The following is a 24,567-nucleotide window of genomic DNA, read 5'->3' as shown; positions in this document are numbered from 1 at the left end:
TGGGTTCAACGGGCGTAAATACACATGCACTAACACACATGTTCATGCACAATACATACACACACATTGTGCCAGTGAAGCTCGGGGGTCAGTGGTCCTGCCTGTGCTGCTGATAGTCTCCAGACCCTCTTAAATTATTTATCAAATATGGAACAATCCGGACATACCAGCCACATACCCGTCACCCCCCACCCCACCCCCTTAAAATGACCTGTTGGAATAAAGAATTATCCCTCTCCCTCCTTCCCTCCCCCTGCCTGGACCTTGTCTGCCCAGTGATAAGGTCAGAATGGGTTTATTTTGGGCTACTTGCAATACTGCAAAGCGTACCCAAAGCCCCGAGGGTTTCCCCTTAAAAGCATTTTGTTGTGTTTTCGGGGTGGTTTTTGGTCTCTCACATGTGGCGGACAGACTGAAGGAACAATTCCAACACCTGGCCTTTCTTTCTGAGAGGTTTGATCTTGAGTGCTTGTGTTACTTTTCACTGGTGTTGTCACTTTCTTTCTTCAATTAATAAAAATGTATTAGAAGGTTTATAGAGGTGATACTGTTCATCAATAAGATTCTCAAGTGTGATTAACTCTTTATATCCATGATACTCTATCATACACTCAGTATGACACTTCATTAAGTTCCTATTGGTTTGTATTGCTATTGAATTGTATTACATTATAGTACACAGAGATGTGTTACTATTATTAAGCTTATCCTCACTAATACAAATGGCATGGATTTATGCACATTTGACACCATTTGATGACAAGATGTAAAATAATGAATAACAACAATGAACACCTGTTCACTGGTAGCCTACTAGTAGTAGCTGGTGGTGCCTTCATTTCTCTCTCTCGCTCCTGTCAGACAGTCTGGCTGTTTAATTTGTTTCTAGATAATAAAGCCCTGCAGCATCCTTTGTACTTGATGACCTAATTAGATTTAGATTCAGTTCTCATTCTGTCATTTGAATAATAATGTTTTTTTTTTTCAAACATTACAGTAAATAGTGGGATGTTTTTTCACCTCTGACTTAACTTTGGTCCTGTTCAGCAAATTGCTAAATTATGCTTGAAGAGCAGACATGCAGTCTATCGAGCCTGTTCAGCTGTTATCTGTGGTAAGGTGGCTCCACTGTGTGTCAGACGACCTGAATGGCAGCAAGAGTGGAAAGTTTCATAGAGGCCACATATATCACCACTAGAGGGTGCCCTATGTTTTGTTACTATCAGATCTACTGTTCCTTGAACCGCTAGAACCAGACCGGAAACAGTTTCACAATGTACAACATCATTCCTTCGGTCGTGTACAAGAGAAAAAAAAGTGTTGAGGTGGTGGTGGTGGGGGGGGGGCTCTGCCATGCGCTATTTCCTGATGAGCATGTCTTTCTTTTACAGTTAAGAAACAAACAAACAAAAATTAAGTAAAATAAACAAAACAAACAAAATTCAGTTATACGAGTATTATAAAATCTAATTTTCATATTTAAAAAGCGAACCATTAAAATTATAAACAGAGCTACTTGAACTAAAGACTTGTTTTAAATGTTTAAAGGATCGAATTGTGAGCACTGATATAAAAAAAATTAAACATATGTATCAGGTCTAATAATACTACTACTACTACTAATAATAATAATAATAATAATAATAAATAAATAAATAAATAAATAAAATAGCTGTAGGTTAAGCTTTCATCTTCTCAGACCAGAGAAATGTTTATGTTGTGTTATAATAATAATAATAATAATAATAATAATAATAATAATAAGCCGAAGAGGAAGAAGGAAAAAAAAGAAATAACTTTTATTTTGTAAATCAATACCGGAAGTCTTTCTCTCGTTCTGCTAGCTTTACTCTGCTACTGTCAACAGTAGCGGCGGAAACCTCCGAGCTGTCACGACAAGCGTCCGTCTGTCTCGGTGCCTCAGCCCACAGTCATGCCATCCAGCTCCATACTTAACTTAAGGAAATTCATCAGTAATTAAGTTGCTGTTTTGGGGACTTTGTCGAGAGTTGAACGGAGGCGACATGTGTCTGCTTTAACCCGCTCTTGGTGATCGTGAGCGGCTGAGGAGAAGACTATCGTTTCCTGGCAGAGAATTTGACAGTTAGTTCAACCGCTTGGCTGTTTGGTTGGACGGCGTGGTGTTTTTGTTCAACTGCGACAGACCTCACAACATAACGAGGTAAGTTAAGGACGCTGAGTTAACGACTCCAGTTCATGTTTAACAGCAGTCAGTCAGCGTTAAATATAAAAACACGGACTTTTCGTGTGTCATTGTCCAGTGTACATCTCTGCACGGTTTACTTTAGGATGCTGTTGTCGCTTAATTGACTGCTGCGTTGATGGGCTACCGTATTTTATGTAGCCTGGTGGATACTATTAATGTCAACTAGTTGCATTTCACATTTGCTTTCAAATTTTAGTGGCTGCTTGTGTGTTAAAATTAATGTTTAATACATCAGTTACCAGTTCATGGAGCCAGTAACGTGAAGTGTATTGTGAAGGTGGGTTTTTCTATAGATTCAAAGCTAGATTAGCTAAATTAACGACTATCTTAAACATGTTTTACGAAGCTAAACTAAATAGCAAACCAGCCAGAAGGCAGTGTAACTCGCGTAGGAATGCTGTACAACAAGGTTTTTTTCTGTATTTTTACTGCACCAACGATGTTATGTCTGTCAAAAGCAAAACAAGACCATGCTGTGCCATTAGATCAGATGCTGTAGTATTAACGTCAGGATCACCTAACAAGTAACGGTGCACAGCTAGGGTAAACCAAGGCTGCAACTAAACAAACAATGGCCAATTCTTTTTTCTGTAATTTGATTATCTAGGTTAAGAGATCCCAAAGGGCATCCAGGCGCTACCAGGGGTCAGAGGGTATTTTTCTTATATGGGTGTTTTGTTTTAAAAAGGTTTCCCATTTTCAGTACAGCAAGTGTGTGGAAAATGTTTATTTAACCAGTAAGTTAGTATGGGAAGAGGTTTTCTTAGTTTAAATCTTACCAGGTGCATCTAATTGGTCTTAAAGGGCTAATGGCTGAATATGACCTGTGCAATGTGAAACATTTTAACTACCAGCGTTAGCTTTAAACGTTTCTTTTGTAATCCTTGGGCAAGTCTGAACTTGGGTACCAAAGAGTGCTCGTTTTAATATTTGTTTGGAGTAAGAAGTCAGTGGTTGGCCACTCGTTACACGTAGCCCCTTTAACTTGAGGGGTCTAAAAACTATTGTAAAATAAGACAAGATGAAACGGACTAAATTGCACATCTGAGTGAAAATGTTCCTATGGCTTCTCTCAAAACACAATAAAGAATTGCAGAAATACATACACCACACATAACACACACACCTTAAGAAACATCCAGCATTTACAACATACAGTGCAACAAGCAGCTAGCAGCAACATTATCTGTTTAAACTAATAGTATTGCAGTAAATTAAAAATACCCTTTCTTGTTTTGTAATATTTTAGGCATATTTATTTTATTAACTAATTCATAGCACTAAGGTAAAGGTATTGCAGTAATATTTGGTTAAAGAAGAAATTAATTGAAATGTTATTTAAAACAGAAGAAATGATCACATTTAGAAGAAGGTTGTGAGATGAAAATGAGTTTTGAGCACATTTTGCCTGTCTGTGAGCATCAGACAGCTGAGGGTCCTGGACAACAAAGGCTCTGCAGCTGTGGAACTAACACTACTGTAAGCCTTACTGAAAATCCATGCAGGAGCAAGGAAGTAGAAGGAGAGACTGGGAATGCAGTGCAAGCATCTGGTTCACGTTGATACAAACAGACCTTATTAGGTAGCTGCTCAGCTTAAATGACTGTAGTTAGTGTGTCTCCCCCCTCTTTTACTTTACAAAGGCCTTGGGGTAATTTGTCTAAAGCAAGTGCATGCAGATGACTCATCTGCTCTTTATGTCTGAGTCATATTACATTGGCACTGTCCTAAACTTAGCCACATTATTGAACTGTTTGGTTTAGTTGGTTTGAAGATTGATTCCAGGAATTCCTTAGTTTGCCAGCTCCTCCCCACATTTTTCATTTTTTATTTTGCAGCAGCCTTTCATTCCTGCACTTTATCTCTCCTTCTTTCTCTGGATTTTTCCACTCATTGAGAAAACTCAAACTCCCTTGCTGGCTTGTAAACCCACAACAGTGTTTTACACATTTTCCCTCCTGTGATTTCGCTCTAAAATTTCTCACACACATTCCCCTGTTTCGTCTTTCCTCCCCTCTGTCATTTTATCCCTTTGTCCACCATTCAGGCTTTCATCTTTGCTGTGCTGCCTGCTGTCTTTCTCTACCTTTCTCTCCACCCCCTAGTGCCTTTGTCTCAATCTATCTGATAGCTGTTTCTCTCCTCTTTCTCTCATTGCATCTGCTCTTATTCTCCCATATCATTCTCCTTCTTTGTGTGAACGCTGCCAGTGTCAGTGGTCAGGATTCTGGACCAGCTACAGCGCCCCGCCCTGCCCAGCCCTGAGCAAACCCCACCACAACATCCCGACCTCTACTCCCTCAGATTTTGATCCAGTTTAGATCGCTGCTCGTGGCTTTTTGGGCTCGTACTACAGCTGAAACAGTTAGCAGATAAACTGATTCCATCAACTGATAAATTGATGGACAGAAATGTACCTGGCAACTATTTTGATATTTGATTTGTTTTCAAAGCAAAAATAACAAAAATGTGAAGCTCCCATCTCCTTCAATGTAAGGATGAACAACTTTTTTATGTTTTTATGTAATTGTAAACTGAATATATTTGGTTTTTAGTCAAATAATATGATGTTTCATAGACCAAACAATTAACTACCAAATAATAGACAGTTTAATCGATAACCGTTAGTTGTAGCTCTAGCTCACACGTGCTTGTACATATGCAATATGTGCGTGTATCAGTTGTTTTCTCCAGTTTTACATCCCCTTACAGGATTTATACTGTAAATGTAAAATACCAAAGAGGTAGCTAAGGCAGCTCACTGCTGTTCAGGACAGTTTCACTCTCGGGTTTTGCTTCTAAGTCACTTCCTGTGGGCAGATCACTGGCAATACCTGACATGCAATGTTAGTGCCAGATGTGATGTGCCTCTCAGCTACCATTCATCATGTTTAAGGCTGGTAAGTTAATTTTTTCACAGGAATCACTGGAAGTGTAGTTTAATGTCACATGGTTGAAATTAGATTTTAAAGGGTTAGTGCTTCTTGTACAGGACCTGGACCTGGTTTCCTTCTGTTTGCTGGGGGATGCTCCTGTTTTGCTGAGATATGCCTATTCGTGGCTTTACAGACCGCTCTGATACACATGGAGGAACCATTCCTCAAGGACACATAGAGTTGTGCTTTGCTAGAGTGACCAAGGCAAAACGTGCTTTCTTAGCCCTCAGCCTTTAGAAATTGAAATCGAAAGGCTTAAAATGGTCTTGCAACCCATTCCAAGACAAAAACAGATTTCCAAATTTACAATATGAATGGGCAATTGTAATTTTTTCCTCTAGTTTAAGTGGATGGGATGATTAACCAGAAACAAAGAGGGTACAGCTATGGAAAATTGTGTGGTGCAATCAAACATGTCTACAGTATATAAGTGGGAATAATTGTCAAGGAAAGCAAAGGAGGAGAAATAGCTTTGTGCATGGGTGTCCTCTGCTCGAATAAGGTGGGGGTTGGTATGTTGAGGAGGGGAAAAGTGCTGTGCTAGGCTTCTCTGAGATGCCATTTAAAGTGGAAGGGAGGATTTGAGGGAATTAAAGTACAAACTGCTCCCTTCTCTACACTCTTGGCTAAAGCCTCTTGACGTGCTATGAGGAAAGAAATGTTACTGTAATTGTGTGAGAGGGAGGCATTTGTTTGCTCAGTTACAGATACCGGCTGTTGTTGCTGTGGAGTCAAAATATGTGTGACCCTTGTTGCTGTTTGTTTGTTTTGTGCTTAGGATCAGATCTGAAAAATGGTTTCAGAGCATGTTATAATTTAAAAATAACTACATTTTGTACTAACTGTTTGTGCTATCTTTAAGATCTGAGGTAGTGTGACGGATGGCAGTGATAAACATCTCACTATCCACAGTTTGGTAGCCACATCCTCTTTTTTTTAATCCTTGTTAATCAAACTCGCCAAAGATAATAAAAGAGATTAATCTGTGGTCAGTGAGCTCCATGATATCAGAGGCTAATATGCAAATCAAAAATGCAAGAGTCAATTTACATAAACAGCCTAGTGGTTTGATAGACATGGAAAGGAGAGTTACAAAAATACATATATTTACAATAGAGAGCTACAGTAGCTGCTAATAACTCTCTTATCAATTTTTTGTTTTTCTGTGTGAAGAAATGTGTTTTGGAAAACAAGACCGCTGTTATGGATTGTTTGCAGCTGCTGCAGAAAAAGTAGTTTCAGGATGACAGTGTGTTTTTATTTGTGTATTTACGGTAAACAGAGAGAGCCTGTCTCGCGTTGGCAACCAGAGTGGTGGGCTGCTGTTGGGCGTAGTCATGAGTGTTGTTGCTATCATTGCCTGTTTATAGCATCGCCACAGTTTGGTGATGATCTGACCTCTTTTTTTTTCTTTTATCAGTCTGTTAGCTCAAATTTCTGTTTGAGATTAAAAATCCTCCTCATATATTCTGGACAAGATGTGGACAGTTAATGTAATATTGTTGCGCATGTGTACTGTGGTAGAAAAACATCTGAGCTGTGCATAAGACAAGTGTAATCATCAACTATAGAAAAAAAATAGAAAACCTCCTCTCCCTTTTTGGGAGTGGAGGTTTCTGTGTGCATGTGTACTGTCACATTGACTTCCTGTCTATATCTGTTTGGTACAGACAGCCACAGCTTCCCTTTCTGTCGTCTTCTGCCGCCCTTTTCAGCAGCATGAGCTAGTTACTGCACGGCTGTAATCCTGTCCCCGGCCAACTATACCAGAAGGCTAGTTCAGACTTTCATCAGGTTAGTTCTACCAAGACTACAGGTGTTTATTTTTATGGGAGAGAGGGTACAGCAGGATGTAGGATATACTGTAAAGTTACAAGACTTGATAACACCGCAGAATCTAAAGGTTAGTGGAGTTTCTGATGTTTGGAGTCAAGTAAGCAGAGGTAGTTATCATAGAACAGATTAACTCCCTGTGCTGTGACTAGATTAATCATTCATAGTTTTGAACATTCAATTAACATTCATTAAACAGCCACTTTGTCCCTGAAGTCTTGTTTTATTAAATGGAGAACTAAAGCAGAAATGTTACATCTCTTCCTGATGATGAATCGGTGTGTGCTCCCCGATGTCACAATGTGATGATGATATGCAACCTAGCCAGCCAACACATTAGAATTAGCTTCAAATCAGAGCATATTTCTTGTCATTTGCTTTCACCTGTTTCTTCCACATGGATGTCAGAGAGGTATATCTGAAGCTTGTCACGTGAACTGATCAGTGACCTTCAGTAATACAGACAGTTGACTTGGAGTCAGTTAATCAATACTTGGGCTCTCTGCAGTCTTGAAATAGTAATATAAACATGGATTACTTACAAGTACCTGTTGACTTCAGGCTGAGGCCAGTTACATTTACCATAATGAGTGAAAATATACAGCATATTGTACTTATTTTGGAAAGATTGACATGGTGAAATATCTGCCTGTTACCTGTAAATGATGTAAATGATGCCTTCACACTTTTTTTCTGTTTAGTAATTATCTTTGTCAGATGTGTTTTCCTTCTACAAACAGGGATAAACATGAAACATTACTTCTCAGAGGAGTTAGCACCGCAAGCAGTTAAGCTTGTGAGCTGCGGTTTATGCTAATTATCAGCACTGTAAGAACACATCTTTGACCAATCAGATTGCTCAGCTTAAGATGCCTGTTACATAATCTTTGTGATGGTAGAGTTTCTGAAAGTTAAAGTGGCAGATACTTTCTACTAAACATGATCAATGAAAAAGCCAGTGAAGTCAGGTCATTCTCTCCACTCTGGTCGTCTACTCACTCGCTGTTAAACTGTTATTTTCCTGCACTTTAAATATGCTGGGTCAGTTAAGGTATGCTACATTTGTGTGTGTCGTGTGTGTTTTTGTCATTCTGCAGCATTGTTTTGTACCACTTTGTGCCGTAGCATGCTAACAATGTCTGTCTTTGTTCTCAAAGCTTGTGAGTTGAAATGCATGCGTTTGTGTGTTTGGATTTTTGTGTTTTTTTATGTATGCTCTGTAAATCTCAGTGACTGTTTGAGCAACAGAGCAGCCCCTGTAGATTAGTTGGATTACAGGTGGCTGAGATTAACCAAGAGAGCATCTGTCAGTGGCTGGTGTTACTACAGTATTATCACTGCTACATCAACTGCTACCACTACTATCACTGCCACTCTTTTTACTACTTAAACTACTGCTAATACTGCAACTGCTTAAACTAATAAATGACTACTGTTAGAGCCACCTCACCTTTAAAGTAGTAATCACCACTACCGTTACTGCAGCTGCTCCAGATTCTACACTTCTACACTTTTTGCCAGCGTGTACTGATCAGAGGCATTGTTCAGTTTAAGGAAGAACCTTCTGTAAAACACTGATAAATCATGTTTTATTGTTTTTCTGTCTGTGTCTTTCAGTCATGTCTCGTAGGAGTTCTCGCCTGGTGTCCGGCGGCTACTACAATTCAGATGAAGAATCAGACTCAAGTAGTGTGACAAACATATCCTACCGTGAAAACCCTGTCAAGTACGTAACTGTATGTGTGTGTGTGTTGTGTGTGTGTGTGTGCTCATCTGAAGCTTGGATTCTGTTTAGCAAGTCTGATTTGCAAACTCTAGTGTTAAGCAATCTTTGTTTTTTTTCTCTAATGTCCCTTTCTCTTCCTGCATGTGTGTCTGTGTTGCATTGTTCATTTTCTTAAGGGTTTTCAAGAAGAAGGCAGGGACCCGCAAGGCCGGCTCCCGTACATCCAGCAGAGCCAACAGCAATGCTAGTTCACCCAGCCCCAATACACCGGTCACTGCAGGCCAGACTGTTGGTAAATAAAGCACAACATCTCTTCTGCTCAACAGCAATGATGAGATAGTTTCCTGCCAGTTAAAAAGTAATAATTATAGCATGAATGAAACAGGGTTGGAGACTGTGTGTTTCAGGGACATTTCAGAGCAGTACTGAAACTATTTGTTCTAGCCTGTCAAGTGTGAGGATTTGCTGCTTTTCTCTGTTTTATTTTTAATTTTGAGTATTGGATTGTTGGTTTCACAAAACAACCAAAGTCACAGTGGGCTGTATAAGACTGCATATTTGTAAAATTATTTTCCAATATTTTATAGATTAAAGAAGTGGTTCCAAAACAGTTTAGGTCGTTACTGGGACCTTGTGACTAGTTCAACCAAAGATTTTGTTTTTCAAGCTGAAAATATTAACAGGCTTAAAGAGGTCAACTTATCCTGTAATGAAGTAATACATGATGAAAGCTGACTGTTTATTTTTGTGTCACCTTGTCCTGGTCTCCGTCTGCCTCTCAGGCCTGAGTCCCTCTCCCTTGGCCAGCGAAACCGAGCCGATCATGAGGACCGTACCCTATGTTTCCACCACAGCCACCCCTCGGCCTGCCCTGACCCCATCATCAGCCCGGAGTCAGACGCCCACATGCTGCCCCTCAGTACCTCCAGAGAAGAGCCCATACGCTGGGCTCTGCAGCTCCAGCAGGCCAGGATTACACCTGAGGCCCAACCACAAGGAGCTGAGTCAGAGTGCAGTGGACAGCTCGGGGTACTCGTCCTCTGAGGGTACTTACAGGAAGCCCATAGTTGCCCCCAGCAGTACCAGAAGAATGAGCAGTAGCAGCGGTGCTCCCAGCTCTGGGTACAGAGACAAAATCAGTGGAGCCTTCTTCAGACTGATGGGTGAGAACCAAAGTGTATCTGTGTTTGTATTTTATTTGGGTATGTGCTTGACAATATAATCATCTCATTGTTTCATATGTTTTTGCAGACTCAGCCTCATTAATGGCTGTTGCAGCACAGTCAAAAGTAATGCATCTGGCAGCTTTAGGTATGTTTTTGTATATGTATGCTTTTAAGTTGTGTATACTTGCATGTGTATGAAGATGTGTACAGTAAACTCATTCTTGTGCCTGTTTCCCTGGCGCTGTTAAGTAGATTTAGTGTCTTCACATTGTCACATGTTCACATACATTCAGCTTTCACGTGCCTGTAGATTTGTGTTTTCACAATCTTTGCATATGACTTGGCTTCAGCTTATCAAAATCCCTGCAAATCAACTTTTCTTCTTGTTGCAGCAGCTAATGCTCCATTCAGCAGTCGCATGAAGAAGGCTTGTGGTCTGTTTCTCCTCCTCCTCCTTATTCTTCTATGTAAGTAACATATATTTTAACACATTCAAGTTTTAATATCATCCAGACAAATCATCACTCCCTAGGACGTGTGGAGTATTTGGTTGTGCTGTGCATTAATTGTTAAAATATTGTTTTCCATGTTTCTTTGCTAGAGAGAGAGCATTTAAAGGAATTTCACTGACCAGGATATGTTTAATGTGACATTCACAAACTTGCAAGATTTCTTTTGATGATTTCTTTCTAGCTTTGTTTATATTTGTGTATAATAATTACATTTTCAAAAAGTAGCACTTTGTAGAGCGATAATGAAATCCTACCACACCTACTTTGCTGGAGACAGATTTGTATTACTCGGGGTTTCCCCCAGGAAGTTGGTTAGCAGACGTGGTACTGTCTGCTCCAAAATGTGCTCATTTGATTTGCACAGCAGCTTTGCATGGGCCGTGTGCCTGTGTGGTGAGTTTTTCTCCGCACATCCCCATCTTGGTGTGATTGAATGAGTCACAGTAAATGTCAGTACCAGTTTCAGCTGTCAGGATCTTTGATGTTAGAAGGTTCGTGGAGTCAGGCGATGTTTACTTTGTACAGACTGCATCTGTGTTTCTACTGGTTTTAAGGCACCATTCCTCCTGTTTTCTCCAGGTATTTGGTTTCTCCTTCCCTTATTGACCTCTTTCATCTCCCGCATGAGTGTCACAAAGACCCCGTCCCAGACAAAACCTCAGAGTCAACCTGTTATCCCTGCCAGTCCTAAACCTCAACCCAACATCATTCATCATGCACCTGTGGTGGTAGGCATCAAATGCAGATCATCTGCATGTCACTGGTCATGTATGTGTGCGTGTGCACATGCAAACATTTCCTAGCCTCATGAAGTAATTTCAGCTTAGCTGCTGAGGAATTCAGATCCTCTCAGACTTCATCCCTGTTGTATCAAGTATGTGTTTCCCAGACTCTTTGAACAATGTAGTTGTAGACTAGTAGACTAGTCCCTAGTCCACATTTGGGACAGACATAATTAATAATTAAAACAGCTATTACACTGACAGAATATGTAGGAAGACCATACTAAAGCACAAATAAACAACTATGTTTCTTATACAGAGTTTTATATACTTGGGCATTTTGGCGTGAACATTTTGGGGTCTTTTTCAGTTACCTCAGTAGTATTAAGAGACCTTTTGTCCCACTAGGATCCAGCTGTTATGTCTGCTGCTGTAGAGGCAAAACTGCGGCATGTTTTGGTAAGAAGCAGGTCATCAGAAATCTTGTACATATAAAGCAAGCCAGCTTAACATATCAAATGGTCATATGTTGATCTATGTCAATTTCTTGCCTGTATAACTCGTGTGTGTGTGTGTGTGTGTTTGGTTGCAGTTGGAGCTGCAGCTGAAGCAAGAACAGCTTCTTTCCCAGGTCTGTTTCCATCTGTTTCTCTCTGTTGTACCATGTGTCTTCTTTCATTCATTTACTCATTACTTGTATTTAGCAAACTTGCTCTGTGGGCAGTGAAATGTCTTGTCTGATGAGGTCAGGATGGAGGTGAAGATAAAAAGTAAGCTGTGCTACAGTAACATCTAGTGGTAACAATGGAGAACTGCAGAGCACACAGGCTGATTCATGATTTTGCTTCTTAATATTTTCTTCTGGGTCACTGTATATATTTTGTTCTGTGTAAATTTAGAATTTGACAAATATTCTTGAGTTGCAACATGTAAGGATTCTTTACACACAGAAATTGGTATAATCACAAGCACACAGGTGCACATCACAGCCAGTACTGAGCAATGCTGATCAGGGGTAAAACATATCAGCAGTCCTTGGTTCAGGGTAAATCTGTCTGTGTAATTTAATAGGAAGTTCTAGCTCATAAAGTTGGTGGTAGAAATTTACCTTTAATGCAGGGACTACTTTTTCATGTGACCTACAATCTACTCTACCACATCTTTCTCTCTCAGATGAAGGAGCAAATAAATCTGGACATTCAGGGTATGAAAGCTAGGCTACAGGCTGTGGACTCGGACAGTCGGCTGCGTCTGGAGCAGGAGGTTGCTGGGCTGGGCAGGCAGATGGCGGATTATCAGACAGACAGCCGCTCTACTGCTGCCAGCCTCAGCCTCAGGATCCAAGCTTTGGAGGCCCAGAATGCCAAGGTAACAGTACTGGTAGACATGGTCTCAAGTGACAGACTCAGGATTTTTGAAGTGGAAAGACAGGCACATGCATTAATCCTCTCTTCTGTTCTTGTTATCTTCTCGCCTGCTGACCCGTTTCCTTGAGACTGTGTGACTGTAATGTGACTGCCTCTTTCTTGTAGCTGTCCCAGGAGTTGTCATCCATCCAGCTGATGCCTCCTCCAGCCCCCTCTCCTGACACCAACACTGCCCCTGTCCACAACCATCTAACCCCAGAGCTTCAACAGGTCATGGAGAAGTGGCTCACTGACCGCATCAAGGTAGGTACAGAGATACTGTGGACAGTCTCTAAGACTACTTACCAGCTCTACCCATATGAACAGAATCACAGTGCATGAAAGTCTTTTATTGTGAGGCTTATTTCCTGGACTCCATTGATTTCCTTTGGTTTTGGATTACATTTCTGTTTTGTATGATCTGACTACATTTAAATGTGTTTGTGTTTGTATATTTTGGCATATGTCAATCAGGAGCAGGATGTACTCAGGCTTGGTGACAAAGGAAGCAGCACAGACTTTATGCATCCAATGGCTGACAAAATGGCCGACTTTGCCCTGGAGACTCAAGGTCAGAAACATCTTCATGTCACTGAAGCTAGAAATACTGAAATACTTATTTCACCTCTGTCAGCTCAGTCTACCTGTTTTCCATTGTGTGTCTGTGTGTAGGTGCCAGTGTGATCAGTACCAGGTGTTCGGAGACGTATCGTATTCGTTCTGCATGCGTGACCCTGTTTGGTTTCCCTCTTTGGTACCCATCTGAAAGCCCACGCACTGTTATTCAGGTATAATGACCACTTCCCTGACTGTTCTTTGCATCTCCTTTCTTCTTCACTCCGCTGTTAGTCTCTTCTGTCTTTAGTTAAAAGTAAAGATGATTACCAGTTTAATTTTTTCTGACTGTCTTCCCTCCCTCCCTCTCAGGGTTATCCAGTACTGCTACCAGGGAAGTGTTGGGCATTTCACGGTGTCCAGGGAACTCTTGTCATCTCTCTTTCCCACCCTGTGAGGATAACTCATGTGACGCTGGACCACCTGCCACGCTACAACTCTCCCACTGGCCGCATCGACTCCGCGCCCAAAGACTTTGAAGTCTATGTGAGTGCTCTGAGCACAGAAATGCAGTATAGCATTTTAAGTAAATGACTACATTTGAAGTAATTTGTCTCTGCTCCAGAATATTTTGACAAGACACTATTCACGAACATATCACTGCTGCGTTGACTGTTTAATTAATTGATTCACTTAAAAGTTGGAATAATGCTGACATCAGATAGGAGCAGCTTTAGAAAGTGACATTGGTATTAGTCCAAACACGACTGCTGCCAAAGCTTTGAAGGCTGTAGATTTGGATTTTTCTCATCTTGATTTCTAGGAGTATATTTTTAATGTGCCATGTAACATTTAGGAAAACCTGGACTTGTTTGGCACTTGCATTTGTAAAAACACTTGTAAAACTGTTTGACATGAGTTGGGAAAATATAGGTTACAAAGTTATAAGAAAATAGTCTGTAGCCTGCTGAATAGAAATACATTTTACAGTTGTTGTTGTTATTAATACAAAATTGTAAATTCAGAAGTTTATGAAACTCCAAGTCTGCTGCTTTTTGTTTTAGTCGAAATAATTCTGACTGAAATGTAAAGCTGTCATTATCCATTATAAGAAGTCCTGTGGCAGTCACATGTAGTAGCTTTCCAGTTCTGATTCTGAACAGTCAGCACTCTGACAGTATAATTTCTCTTTCTCTTTGCCAGGGAATGAAAAACGACACAGAAGAAGGAACACTGCTGGGCACATTCACCTACGATGAGAATGGAGAGTCGACACAGACATTTAAGCTGCCTGTAAGTTCAAACTAACAAATCTAGAAAGTGACACTATGGTATTTACAGAAAGACAGAACATGAACTAACTACTTTCTGTTCTATATTATATATCTATAGTGTGAGGTCGGTGTGTGTTGAATGTCAGCATACACTCATCTATTTCTCTTGTCTGTTCATCTCTCCACTCTTACATGTTATGTCTCTCTTTATTTTATTCTTCTCTCCCTCTCTCTTTCTCTTCTTTCCTCCTGTGCCCTCTTGCAGAACCCCAGTGACGAGGTTTATAGAGTTGTGGAGCTGCGTGTCCTCAGTAACTGGGGCCATGTTGAATACACGTGTCTGTACCGCTTCCGTGTGCACGGAAAGATCGCCTCCACATGAGATCCTCTGACTGCAAAGTGACGGCTCATTCCAACATATCAGAACGTACATTTGTAGCGTACGCTTTCTTTAAAAGTAAAATTCAAATTGGTGATCTGATGTGTTTTCAGGCCAAATGCTACTGAAAAAATGTTCGGAGTTGACTAATGTCACTCCTGTGTGTCAGCTAGTCTTGCTGTGCTTTGGACTGCTTAATATTAAAGTGACAGAAATAATAGGAGGTTTTTTATGCACATTTTAAAGTGCACAGTTGAACAGAATGAAGAACCAAAAGTCTGCCTAGTAAAACCATTTGGGAGTATAGAGTTCTGGAAACTTTATGCTTTCAGTCATATGAGCGTGCCACAAAATAATTTAAACATTTTTGTTATTATTGATTATGATTGCTATTTATCAGGTATTTCCTGCCTCACATTCATACAGCGCACAATCCCACCTGGGAGATCCCCAGTAAAACATATTTCTTTATATTTTGCCAATGAGAAGCTTCACTGGAGCAGTTGAGTGTTAAACACAGTCCTCCATGGTACTTAAATGAATGAAAGGAGGGGAGGAGTTTCTCATTCACTTTACTGACCCAGATTTAAACAGATGGTCCTGGGATTTGAACCAGCAGCATCAGAGCTTTCTGCCACAACACATAAGTGAAGTGACATTAACAAAGTTAGAAAAGCTTTTTTCTAAATTGCTCAGTCCGTTTTTGGGCAGTAAATAAATTTTGATTTGAGCTGTAATTAACAATTATTTTCTAATCCGATATGCCAAGTATATTCTCCATTAATTGTCAAAAAAAAGTCAAAATGCCCTTTAAAATTTCCCAGAGCTTTGAGTGACATCTGCATGTCTTTTCAAACCCAAAGATATTCAGTTTACTGTCATGCACAACAAAGAAAAGTATCAAATCCTTTAATTTGAGAAGCTGGAACGGTCAACTTTTTGACATCTCTGCTTAAAAAAAGTATATAATTTGTTTATCAGAGTAGTTGGCTATTAATTTTATGGTTATCAACTAATCAGTTAATCATTGCAGCTCAAACTTCAGTATTTAATATCTTTGTTGCCAATCAGTATTGTTTGTTGTTGGTAAATTTGAAAGGCAAATATGCAGCGTCATAGTGTTTCTTTTGTTTTCTATTTTAGCAAGATTTGACTCATCAATTTAGGTTTTATTACCAGTACTTGAATACTTGAAAACCTCTCTCTCTAACCTCTTTGAAAGGCGTCATGTTGACTCCATGATGTGTTTCTGCTTCCCTGTACATAACACTTAGATTTTGTATGAGCTACTCAACCAGGAAAGAAAGGTTTTATTTATTTGTAAAATGAGAATATTCATTTTTGAGTTCATGTGTTCTTTTTTAATAGGTTCGGCTTGACAGTACTGTTTAATTACTTCTCAACATGCTAGACAGGTGTAAAATCATCAGTTTACTATTCAAAATCTCTAAATACCTGTTCACACAACGACAAAGCTGCACACGACAGATGTGTGCACGACAGTGTTCAGTCATTTCCCATGTATTTTTTGTTTGTTCTTTGTTGTTTGGTGTAGAAAATATTTGTTCTTATTATGAAGTGCACTAGAGGTGAATCCAGGTATAATCCACCATTTCTCACTGATTTCCTTTATTAAATATAAACTAGTCTTAGAGATGTACAAAATTATACATAGGAATTATCTACAGTATTTGATAAAGGATGAACAGTCAGTTGGCAGTTTACTGGGAACAGTACAGCGTTACACACAGATCTTAAGCCTACCTTCACTGGTGTAAGTGGGGTGAACAGTTCAACTGCATCAGGGAATACATTGTCCAAAAAGGCCGTACAAAAGAAACAACACCTCTCTGAAGCACATTATAGAACATTACAGAACATTATAACCTTCATGAAGGAGGATTTATTAGACTGCATTAGTTAGAGATAAGTGTACCTAATAAACTACTAACTGACTATTTTCTTTTGAAGAGTAGACCGAAACATTTTGATATAATTTGTGCTGGTAACATGAGTTAATAATCATAGTGCATTGCTTTTTGTATTTAAACTGGTGATTGTATTTCGTACAAGGATTTTTTATTTACAATTTGTCCTTTAAAACTTTGATTATGTATAACCGTGAATTATGATTTGCAGCATGTAGGAATCTGTGGGACATCCTCCTGGTAGAAGCACTTTTATTTAATACATTGAATTGAATCTTGATTGGTTTTTGAGATGCAGATCAGGTCAAATGTGTATTATTGTACATGGTACACAGTACAATGTGTATATAATGTATAATGTCTCCTAGATTTGGAGAGAAAAAGATTTTCTTTCACATATTTTACCAAAACAAGACGAAATAATTGTTTGCATATTTGAAAGCTGTTGAACAGCCTGTACAGTCCTAATGCTGGTACCTTTGTGTGTATATGCTCTCTCCTAAACACACACATTCAGACTCTGCAATTCCTGTGTGTAAAGCCATACGAGCAACAAGGAGAACAACGCTAATGCTTATCAGAGTTAATCAAGTTCATCCTCTCCATGTACATCTGATGAAAAGACAACTTAAACAATACATTTAGAGGTTTAATGCCATTACTTCTAATTTTTTTTTCTCCTTACATACATTTCTCCTGATTTTTATCAGATACAGCCTAAGGAGTTCTATAGGGTATTTGACTACCAATGCCTACGTGTAAGCCAAACTGGGATGTTTGATTTATCAAATAAAACATTGTAATATATTTTTTGTTATTGCATTTATTGTCCTGTTTTGTTGATTGCTGAAAACATGCTTATAAAAAAGTGCGTTCACATATACTTTGACAATATAGTATAACTACTACATTTCTAAATGGTCAAAGTCCAAGTGCCTGTTCTGGACCTATGTTCAGCGTGAATAGCTTACACTTTCTTTTAAACTGAGTTCTTATCAAAATTTAAAAATAACATCCAGTTTCCAATATTTAAGATCAAAGACACATCTAAACAAATTTCAGGTTTGCATTCAAGCATATACAGACATTCAGTAACTAACACAGTTTTTTATTTTTGCTTCAAAGTATTCTCAGATGTAATTGTATGAGTATCTGTATACAATATACAGTTACACAACATAATTTTTCTCAATATGAGAAATGTTAATGTATTTCCATTCACCATCCAGATTACAGTCCAGCTGTTCCCTTACATCTGGATGTCATGAAGGACGCTGATTTGAGCACCTCAGGTCCAAGGTCCATCTGTTTCTACAGGCTGAGTAGAACTCCCCATGACAAGCTAAGTGATCATGTGAAAATTCTTGGTTATGTAATGAAAATGTTACAAAACAGACATCACAGTGGGTGTTTGTTGGGACTTTGCAAGCTTGTATTCCCAACCGGGATTTTCTTTTTCAACACTTAACACACTCTGGACACATCTGTAACATCTTGCATTAGATTTCTCATTTATGCTTACCTTGCATCACCTGTTTACTGAACAGTGTGCAGTTGCATCACTGAGATGAATGTTGCTGCAGAGCTTCTGTAGATCAGACCTGGGATCAGCTTACACTTTTACACCTCAACATGAACCATAAATGCAAAAAATGAAAACGTAACCTCAGGACAGTGGCTTGGGGAAACTATAAGACTGATGTCTTTATAATGCAACAACTCAGAACACTGCTTTGTGTGTATGAAACTGCATTCTCACCACAAAAAGGGTAATTTAAAAAACAGTGACTCTACTTCTATGTGAACACAATGTCAACCCAAAGTCAACTTAAACACACCCCTGTCTATGTATCCAAACCATCCAATCACTGAAGACATCGTAGCAACTCTATTGCATTACCGCCCAATCATATCTTTGGTCAGATGCAACGTTGAGAAGGAATAGTTGATATTCCTCAGACTGGCCCAATCCAGAAATGTTATCAGCGTGCATGGTTTTTAAAAGCCCCTGGCCCTGATGATCTGGTGCTACATGCAGAAGAGTCCTGCAGTAGGTGGAGCACACTACGACTGGAGGACACCAACAACCCCCTTTAAGGTGAGATGGGCTGATGTAATGTCTGGTTCCACTGTGTAGTCTGTGAGGTGTTTTGTATGTCTATGTGTGACTGTAGAATAAATAATAATTTTAGCATTTTGTTACATCAGATCCAATTATTTTTATCATCATAAGAAAGGACATAATTATGATTTTCACTGTAAGGTTTAGACTTTATGTGACAGAGATAAAATGTGGATCATCTATACTAACCCTTTAGACTGCTTTCTTTCTTGCTGTATTCTAGCCTCTTCTTCCAGCACCAGCCTTTTCCTCCACAATGTTTAACACCACGTTGAGTCCCATCACCAACCTCTATGTGAACTTTACCACCCTCAGTAGCAGTGGTGGAACTCCACCATGGTACCTATTCCCAGTGTGCGTCGTGGCCCCTTACGGCTTCATTTTCTACTTTGGCGTCAAGGTGTTCAACCTGGCAGTGGGTACCCCCTGCAACGTCCTGGTCATCTGGCAGATCGCCACTAAGAAGAGTGACGCTTCCACCTCTGACATCTTCATCTTCAACCTGGCCATCCTGGACACCTACTTCTGCCTGATGACGCCCATAGAGATGGTCAACCGGCTGCTGCTGAGTGACAGTCGTATCTGGTACTTTCAGAGGTTCGCATATGGGATCAAAGATGTAGCACCACTCTTTCTGGTGAGTTACTGTGTTCCATACTTAACTCCAAATTTGTATTTGTACATGTTAATCTTAATAATTTAGCACAATTTAACTTGGCTCAGCTTCGCTCCCTGTGGGGTTCAAATATAGTGTGACTATCACAGCCAGAGTTGGGGATACATTTCCATTAATTAATCAGAGAAAGAGACACTCAAAAGTAAATGCAGTGACACCCTTGTGTATAGGTATAGGGAAAATATAGTTATTTTGAGAGGAGAACACTTTCTGAGTTTTGTCTCTATGAACCTTATTATTCAATGTCTGGGAAATGTTCAGTTCAAATAATTGGAGAGTTTTTGGACTGATGTCGTGGCATTTATCCAGAAATCAGTTAAAATTCTAGTCTGCTGATTTTGATTTAACACGCTCCAGCAGATATTCCTTCTACTAAAACTTCTACTCAAGTATATTTTAACGTCATATTGCTTTACTGGTTTGCTACCGCAGGTGTGTATCTGCCTGGACCGCTATATGGCTGTGGTCCACCCAGTGGTGTTCACAGGTATCCGTGACAATAAGATCCGCATTGGCATTTCTGTAGTGGTCTGGGGTTCCATCCTGGCTTACAGCCTCACCAAAAGCATCCTGGGAGTCATGAGTGTCAACGAGATCTTCAGCGGTGTCATCCTCTTCGCCTTTGCAGTCATGGTCTTCTGCAACATCTCCGTCATCTGGGTCCTCCGCCGCTCTGTGGCGGGAAAGGAGGAGATGCACCCGGTGAAGAAGAAGGCCTTTAAAATGGTGCTGATCATCCTGGCCATCATCGTGGTCAATTACCTGCCACCTGTGGCACTCATGCCCTTTGCATCGTACTACTCGTTTGTGGCGTTTCGGTGCCAGATCAGCGTCAGCGTGTTCTCCATCATGGACCTGAGCTGCAGCATTGAGCCTCTCCTCTACATTACCAAGATGGAGCGAGTGGATGGCAGGTGCTGCGGGCGGAGTGTGTCAAAGAAGCCAGATGATGGCAAGGTGTAATCATGTCGCCATTCATAAATCAGCCCCACCTTGGAAAGGTCTTTCAAAAAGATTATTGATACAAGATCCCGCATAAACCACATTTCATTGTTCATGAAATATTCCCATCGATATTCTCATTCTTATCATGGACAACTGGACAAATCTGTCTGACAAAGCCAAAATATGGTCACTACATATCTGGTCAAAACTATTGATTAATTAACTTCTAGCAAAAAGATTTTCTTTCTAAACCTTGTAATTTGATAAACTGGTAGTCTTTAATAAAACACCATATTTTAACACACTGAATTCACTTCAGATTTCAAGACTAATAAAACAGCTTCTCTGTGATTCTCTTTATTAAGCTTGCAAATAAAACACAAACCTGAAAAACATTTAGGACAAATAAACAGAAAGGAAAAGTGACAGAGTGAATGACTTAGATTTGACTTAGCGTGTGGCTGTGTGTGTGTTAATGGCTTGGATCACTGATTTAAATAAAGTCCTACTCAAAGTCCACTCATTTCTTTAGTAGTAAATAAAGAATCAGAATCAGAAAACAGACACAAATAAAGTAGTTTCACCTTCAGGTTCACTGTTAATGCGTCTTTCCGCCAGATCTTACAATACATCTAAGGCTCCTCTCCGTCTTTACGGTGAATTTTAAGACCAATCAGAAGCGGTTGCTAGGCGGACCAGAATGGCCCGGCCAATCAGCGTTTTTCTGCAAATTTTAGCTGACGTATGTCGTCATTGGTCGCGACGTGTCTGTTCATTGGCCACAAACGTCTGGGAGGAGCGTAGAGAAGCGGAAACCAAGAGGGAAAACAGATTTAAATCATAGTTGAACCGTTTACTCTGTTTGCTAGTACTGTGAAAAACGTCGGTACCGGAGAGGTCTGGATGCTAAAACAAACAATGGAACTACTTTTTTGCCGTTAATGAAGAGGTCCGGATGCTAAAACAAACTTTGGTGCTGTTTTTTGTCGAACACGAGTAAGACTGGGCGCTGAACACACCTGCGGAGCTAAGGTAAGGCAAACAGTTAGCGGCTAGCGTTAGCATTAACGTTATGGGAGAGCGCTTGCATTAGCTGCGAGCGTTAGCATTAGCATTACCATACAATGATTCTTTAAAATTCCATTTTCAGTCATTTATATTGCGTGGATAAGTGGTTGTGTTTCTGTGACCTGGTGAGTTGTGGAGGGTGATAACTGTTTAGATGTCTGTGTATTTACAACTCTATTTGCATCTCTTTACAATAACTTTGTAGACATTTTACTGCTTTGTATATTGTGCTCCAGTTTGGTCATTTTAAGTCATGGTTTATGGCTGATGATGATGTCAGTGTGATCATTTTGTGTCTTTTTGTGGTGGTATTGCATCGTTTTGCGCCTCTAGCTGGCTGTTTGTCTTCTTCGGCTTCTTTGTGGTTGTTTTGTATCGTATTGTGTCTTTGTAGTTTTGTACTTATTCCAGGTCATTTAACGATTCTTTGTGGCCATTTTGTGTTTCAGTGTGGCAGTTAAGCATCTCATTGTGATCATTTTGGGACTCAGTTTTTTGCCTTTTTGTTGTTTTGTGTGTCTTTGTAGCAGTAATCTGTCCATAGTGGCCCACTGATCCCATGTTGTGTATATTATTGATGAGAAATTTCTTTGTGGTGACTGGAGATTTTATTGAGCTCAGTTTTACGTTAAATGCAAGCTTGAAAACTAGATTTTAATCCCGTGCCCTCCATAAGTCTTAGGTCACAATGTATGAGCTGAGATTCCTGTTCAGGGCTCCAGACTTTAATATGGGGGAAAATAAAGTAGTCCGTCACATTTTTGAGAGTGATTTGCTCATCCGCCTGAAGCCAGGATGAAGCCTCTAACCAGCTGTAGGGATGGTTATCATTGGGATTTTATCTTTATTATCTAGACCCTTATCAGTCCGGCTCATACATAAATTCAGAACAGGAGTAGAGTTGAGTCATGGTTTAAATACAACCAAATGTTTCTAGAGCAGCAACAGTAATGTTCACAACAGTAAAATCACTGTAAACTCAATATCTCACTGGACAGAAATCTAAAATGTCGAGGGACTGGCTTGTCTTATCAAGTAAAATTTACAGGAATTTGCCAAATTTTAAGATAACTGCCAAGCTAACCAGTTAGACTACATACAGATAGCTCTCGTTTGGGTTTCTTAACAACAATTGGCTATTAGCTTAACCAACGCGCTGTGGTTGTGTTAACCATGTCGGGAAACTGCAGACACCTGTTTAAAATAGGGGGTGTCACGTTGCATCAGTAATAGTCATTACATTCAATGGAAGTGATACTACCCCAGCACCTCCTGTAGTGCATTGCAGTAACAAGTAAACATGGTTCCTCTTACAAACTCTCCAGTTTTATGGTTTTATAGACATGTCGACCCTAAAACTCTGTGTTGACGAATTATTATAGTCGACACCGTCGATTATCTATAGTAATCGTTTCAGCCCCAATTTATTTAGCTCAAAACTCAAAGGATGATCATCAAGGTTCCAGTATTTAGCTGTCAGTATTGTGTTCTTCTACACTGTTCAGGTTTTGGAGGTGAACTAGTTTTATTAATTATGTTGTTTATTTGTGTTGTACTTGTTTTCCAGGTTTACTGGTTCAGCTGCTGCAGCCTGGACAGAAACACCAGCTCTCACCTCACAAACCAAAACAGGTATGTGTCCTAAGGATTTAATCCGTCTGAAAATATGTGTTGATGAGCTGAATTATTAATGTTAGTAACAGTGTTATTGTTTAAATCCTTGGTATTTAATGAGTTTAGTGTTGAATATAATAATAACAAATTAATCATGTCTATAAATTGTTAATTTTCTGCCTATAGACTGATTAAAAATACCACAAGTTAAAACCCTGATTTTAAAATTTACTTAGGTAAAAGTTTTTATTATGCAGTTCACAGTAATATATATGATTCCTCCAGTGATTAATAGTGTATTGAACTTTTCCCTTATTTATCTTTTTATTTCCTCCAGGTGTCACCACTTCATCTACGATCGCAGAGTCCTTGTACAAAGGAGTAGTTCAGGACAGAGGCTTCCAGGTAATTCACAAACAGCTTTACATCAACGGTCCAACACAAGAGGGTAAAATCACTCTTAAACACCTTACACCACAAGAGAATCTGACAAGATCATCTCATCTTTTGAACCAACCGATAATTAGAGCAGCTTCTTCTGTCTTAGTTAGTTGTTAGTCCACACTCTGGTTTCTTTATAGATTTAGTGAAGTTCAATACCCAGAAACTGTGCTTTTATTTTGATGTGTTAAAAGTCACGTCTTTATATTAATGTCTGTTGTTTTTTTTCTCCACAGGATTCAAACTTCAACCATTAAAGCACAGAAAGAAGAGACACAGATGTCAAGACATCTCCAGAAGGTCAGTGTTAGTTTATTCTTTTCAGTCTGACTCTGTCATTATCTCAGCTGCAGTTTGACTCTTTAAAACCTCTTGTCTGGAACAAATACCAACAAATTAAAGCTGCTGTAACTTATCAGTTGTAATTAATATTAATTTGTATTTTTCAACAATGTAGTTTTAAAAAATATGGAAAACTATACATATAGATATATAACAATAGGTCTAAAAATTAAAACAATCATAACATTTTTCCTTTTAAAAAACTGAATAAAATTATTAAGACATTATATAAGACAGTTATTTTATTCCAGACAACATCTAACAAATCACAGCAAAGATAATGACAGACATTTGAGCACAAGGAAACACTTCTTAGAGTTGGTTAATGTAGTTATGAGCACATTTTCCAAAGATGAACTTGTCTATGAATCATCTTTGTGATCATTTAACTACTTGTGATACAGTTATTAAATAGCTGTATCATAAGCCATTGATGTTCTCAAAGGTGTTTAATAAAGTCTTTGGAAAATGTGCCTGTGACTACATTACAGATGATAGAGAAAAACAAAGTGTTTTCACTTAAACAACAGGCAACCAGCACTGTTTACAGCAGTTAGATGCTGGAAGTCTTTTATCCAATTAACAGCTTTGTAACACTTATTTTTTTTCATCCACTTCAGGTCTTCAGCTGCTGTCGTCTTCTCCTCCTGCAGAGACAAGAACACATCACAGAAACTGATCAGGAAACCAAAATA

The 24,567-nt window shown here is 39.3% G+C and overlaps 2 protein-coding genes across 8 annotated transcripts; both read left to right on the top strand.

Annotated features, from left to right (window-relative positions):
- The first annotated feature begins 1,848 nt into the window (after positions 1–1,848).
- LOC108887164 (uncharacterized) lies at positions 1,849–17,471 on the top strand. Of its 6 annotated transcripts, none has more exons than XM_018682423.2 (17): positions 1,849–2,182; positions 6,879–6,957; positions 8,614–8,722; positions 8,899–9,014; positions 9,505–9,885; positions 9,974–10,033; positions 10,281–10,355; positions 10,980–11,128; positions 11,531–11,581; positions 11,715–11,753; positions 12,296–12,490; positions 12,655–12,792; positions 13,003–13,099; positions 13,201–13,316; positions 13,456–13,629; positions 14,287–14,376; positions 14,623–17,471. In XM_018682423.2, the coding sequence occupies exons 3-17, from the start codon at positions 8,616–8,618 to the stop codon at positions 14,737–14,739; spliced, it is 1,905 nt and encodes a 634-aa protein (XP_018537939.1). In that variant the 5' UTR covers positions 1,849–2,182; positions 6,879–6,957; positions 8,614–8,615; the 3' UTR covers positions 14,740–17,471. The 6 variants fall into 6 exon arrangements, with proteins under 6 accessions (XP_018537939.1, XP_018537938.1, XP_018537937.1 ...); XM_018682422.2 differs by having other exon boundaries at positions 6,834–6,957; XM_018682421.2 differs by lacking the exon at positions 6,879–6,957.
- Positions 17,472–17,821: 350 nt separating this feature from the next.
- LOC108887163 (G-protein coupled receptor 4-like) lies at positions 17,822–23,495 on the top strand. Of its 2 annotated transcripts, none has more exons than XM_018682418.2 (5): positions 17,822–18,762; positions 19,187–19,423; positions 19,895–21,439; positions 23,043–23,107; positions 23,427–23,495. In XM_018682418.2, the coding sequence occupies exons 1-3, from the start codon at positions 18,682–18,684 to the stop codon at positions 20,423–20,425; spliced, it is 849 nt and encodes a 282-aa protein (XP_018537934.1). In that variant the 5' UTR covers positions 17,822–18,681; the 3' UTR covers positions 20,426–21,439; positions 23,043–23,107; positions 23,427–23,495. The 2 variants fall into 2 exon arrangements, with proteins under 2 accessions (XP_018537934.1, XP_018537930.1); XM_018682414.2 differs by having other exon boundaries at positions 19,010–19,423.
- The last annotated feature ends 1,072 nt before the right edge of the window (positions 23,496–24,567 follow it).

The sequence above is a fragment of the Lates calcarifer genome, linkage group LG5 (genome assembly GCF_001640805.2).
Source record: "Lates calcarifer isolate ASB-BC8 linkage group LG5, TLL_Latcal_v3, whole genome shotgun sequence".
In the NCBI taxonomy this organism is placed as follows: domain Eukaryota; kingdom Metazoa; phylum Chordata; class Actinopteri; family Centropomidae; genus Lates; species Lates calcarifer.
Note: the sequence above shows the minus strand (reverse complement) of the source record. Positions and strands in the feature narration are given on the sequence as shown.

Excerpts from the sequence above, each read along its gene's own strand:
- LOC108887164 (XM_018682419.2), top strand. Across the intron at positions 9,886-9,973 it reads AGCCTTCTTCAGACTGATGG|ACTCAGCCTCATTAATGGCT; the intron begins GTGAGAACCAAA and ends ATGTTTTTGCAG. Across the intron at positions 11,129-11,530 it reads TTCATCATGCACCTGTGGTG|GATCCAGCTGTTATGTCTGC; the intron begins GTAGGCATCAAA and ends TTGTCCCACTAG.
- LOC108887163 (XM_018682414.2), top strand. The coding sequence starts at position 18,682 with ATGATCTGGTGCTACATGCAGAAGAGTCCTGCAGTAGGTGGAGCACAC. Across the intron at positions 18,763-19,009 it reads CACCAACAACCCCCTTTAAG|CCTCTTCTTCCAGCACCAGC; the intron begins GTGAGATGGGCT and ends GCTGTATTCTAG. Across the intron at positions 19,424-19,894 it reads ATGTAGCACCACTCTTTCTG|GTGTGTATCTGCCTGGACCG; the intron begins GTGAGTTACTGT and ends TTGCTACCGCAG.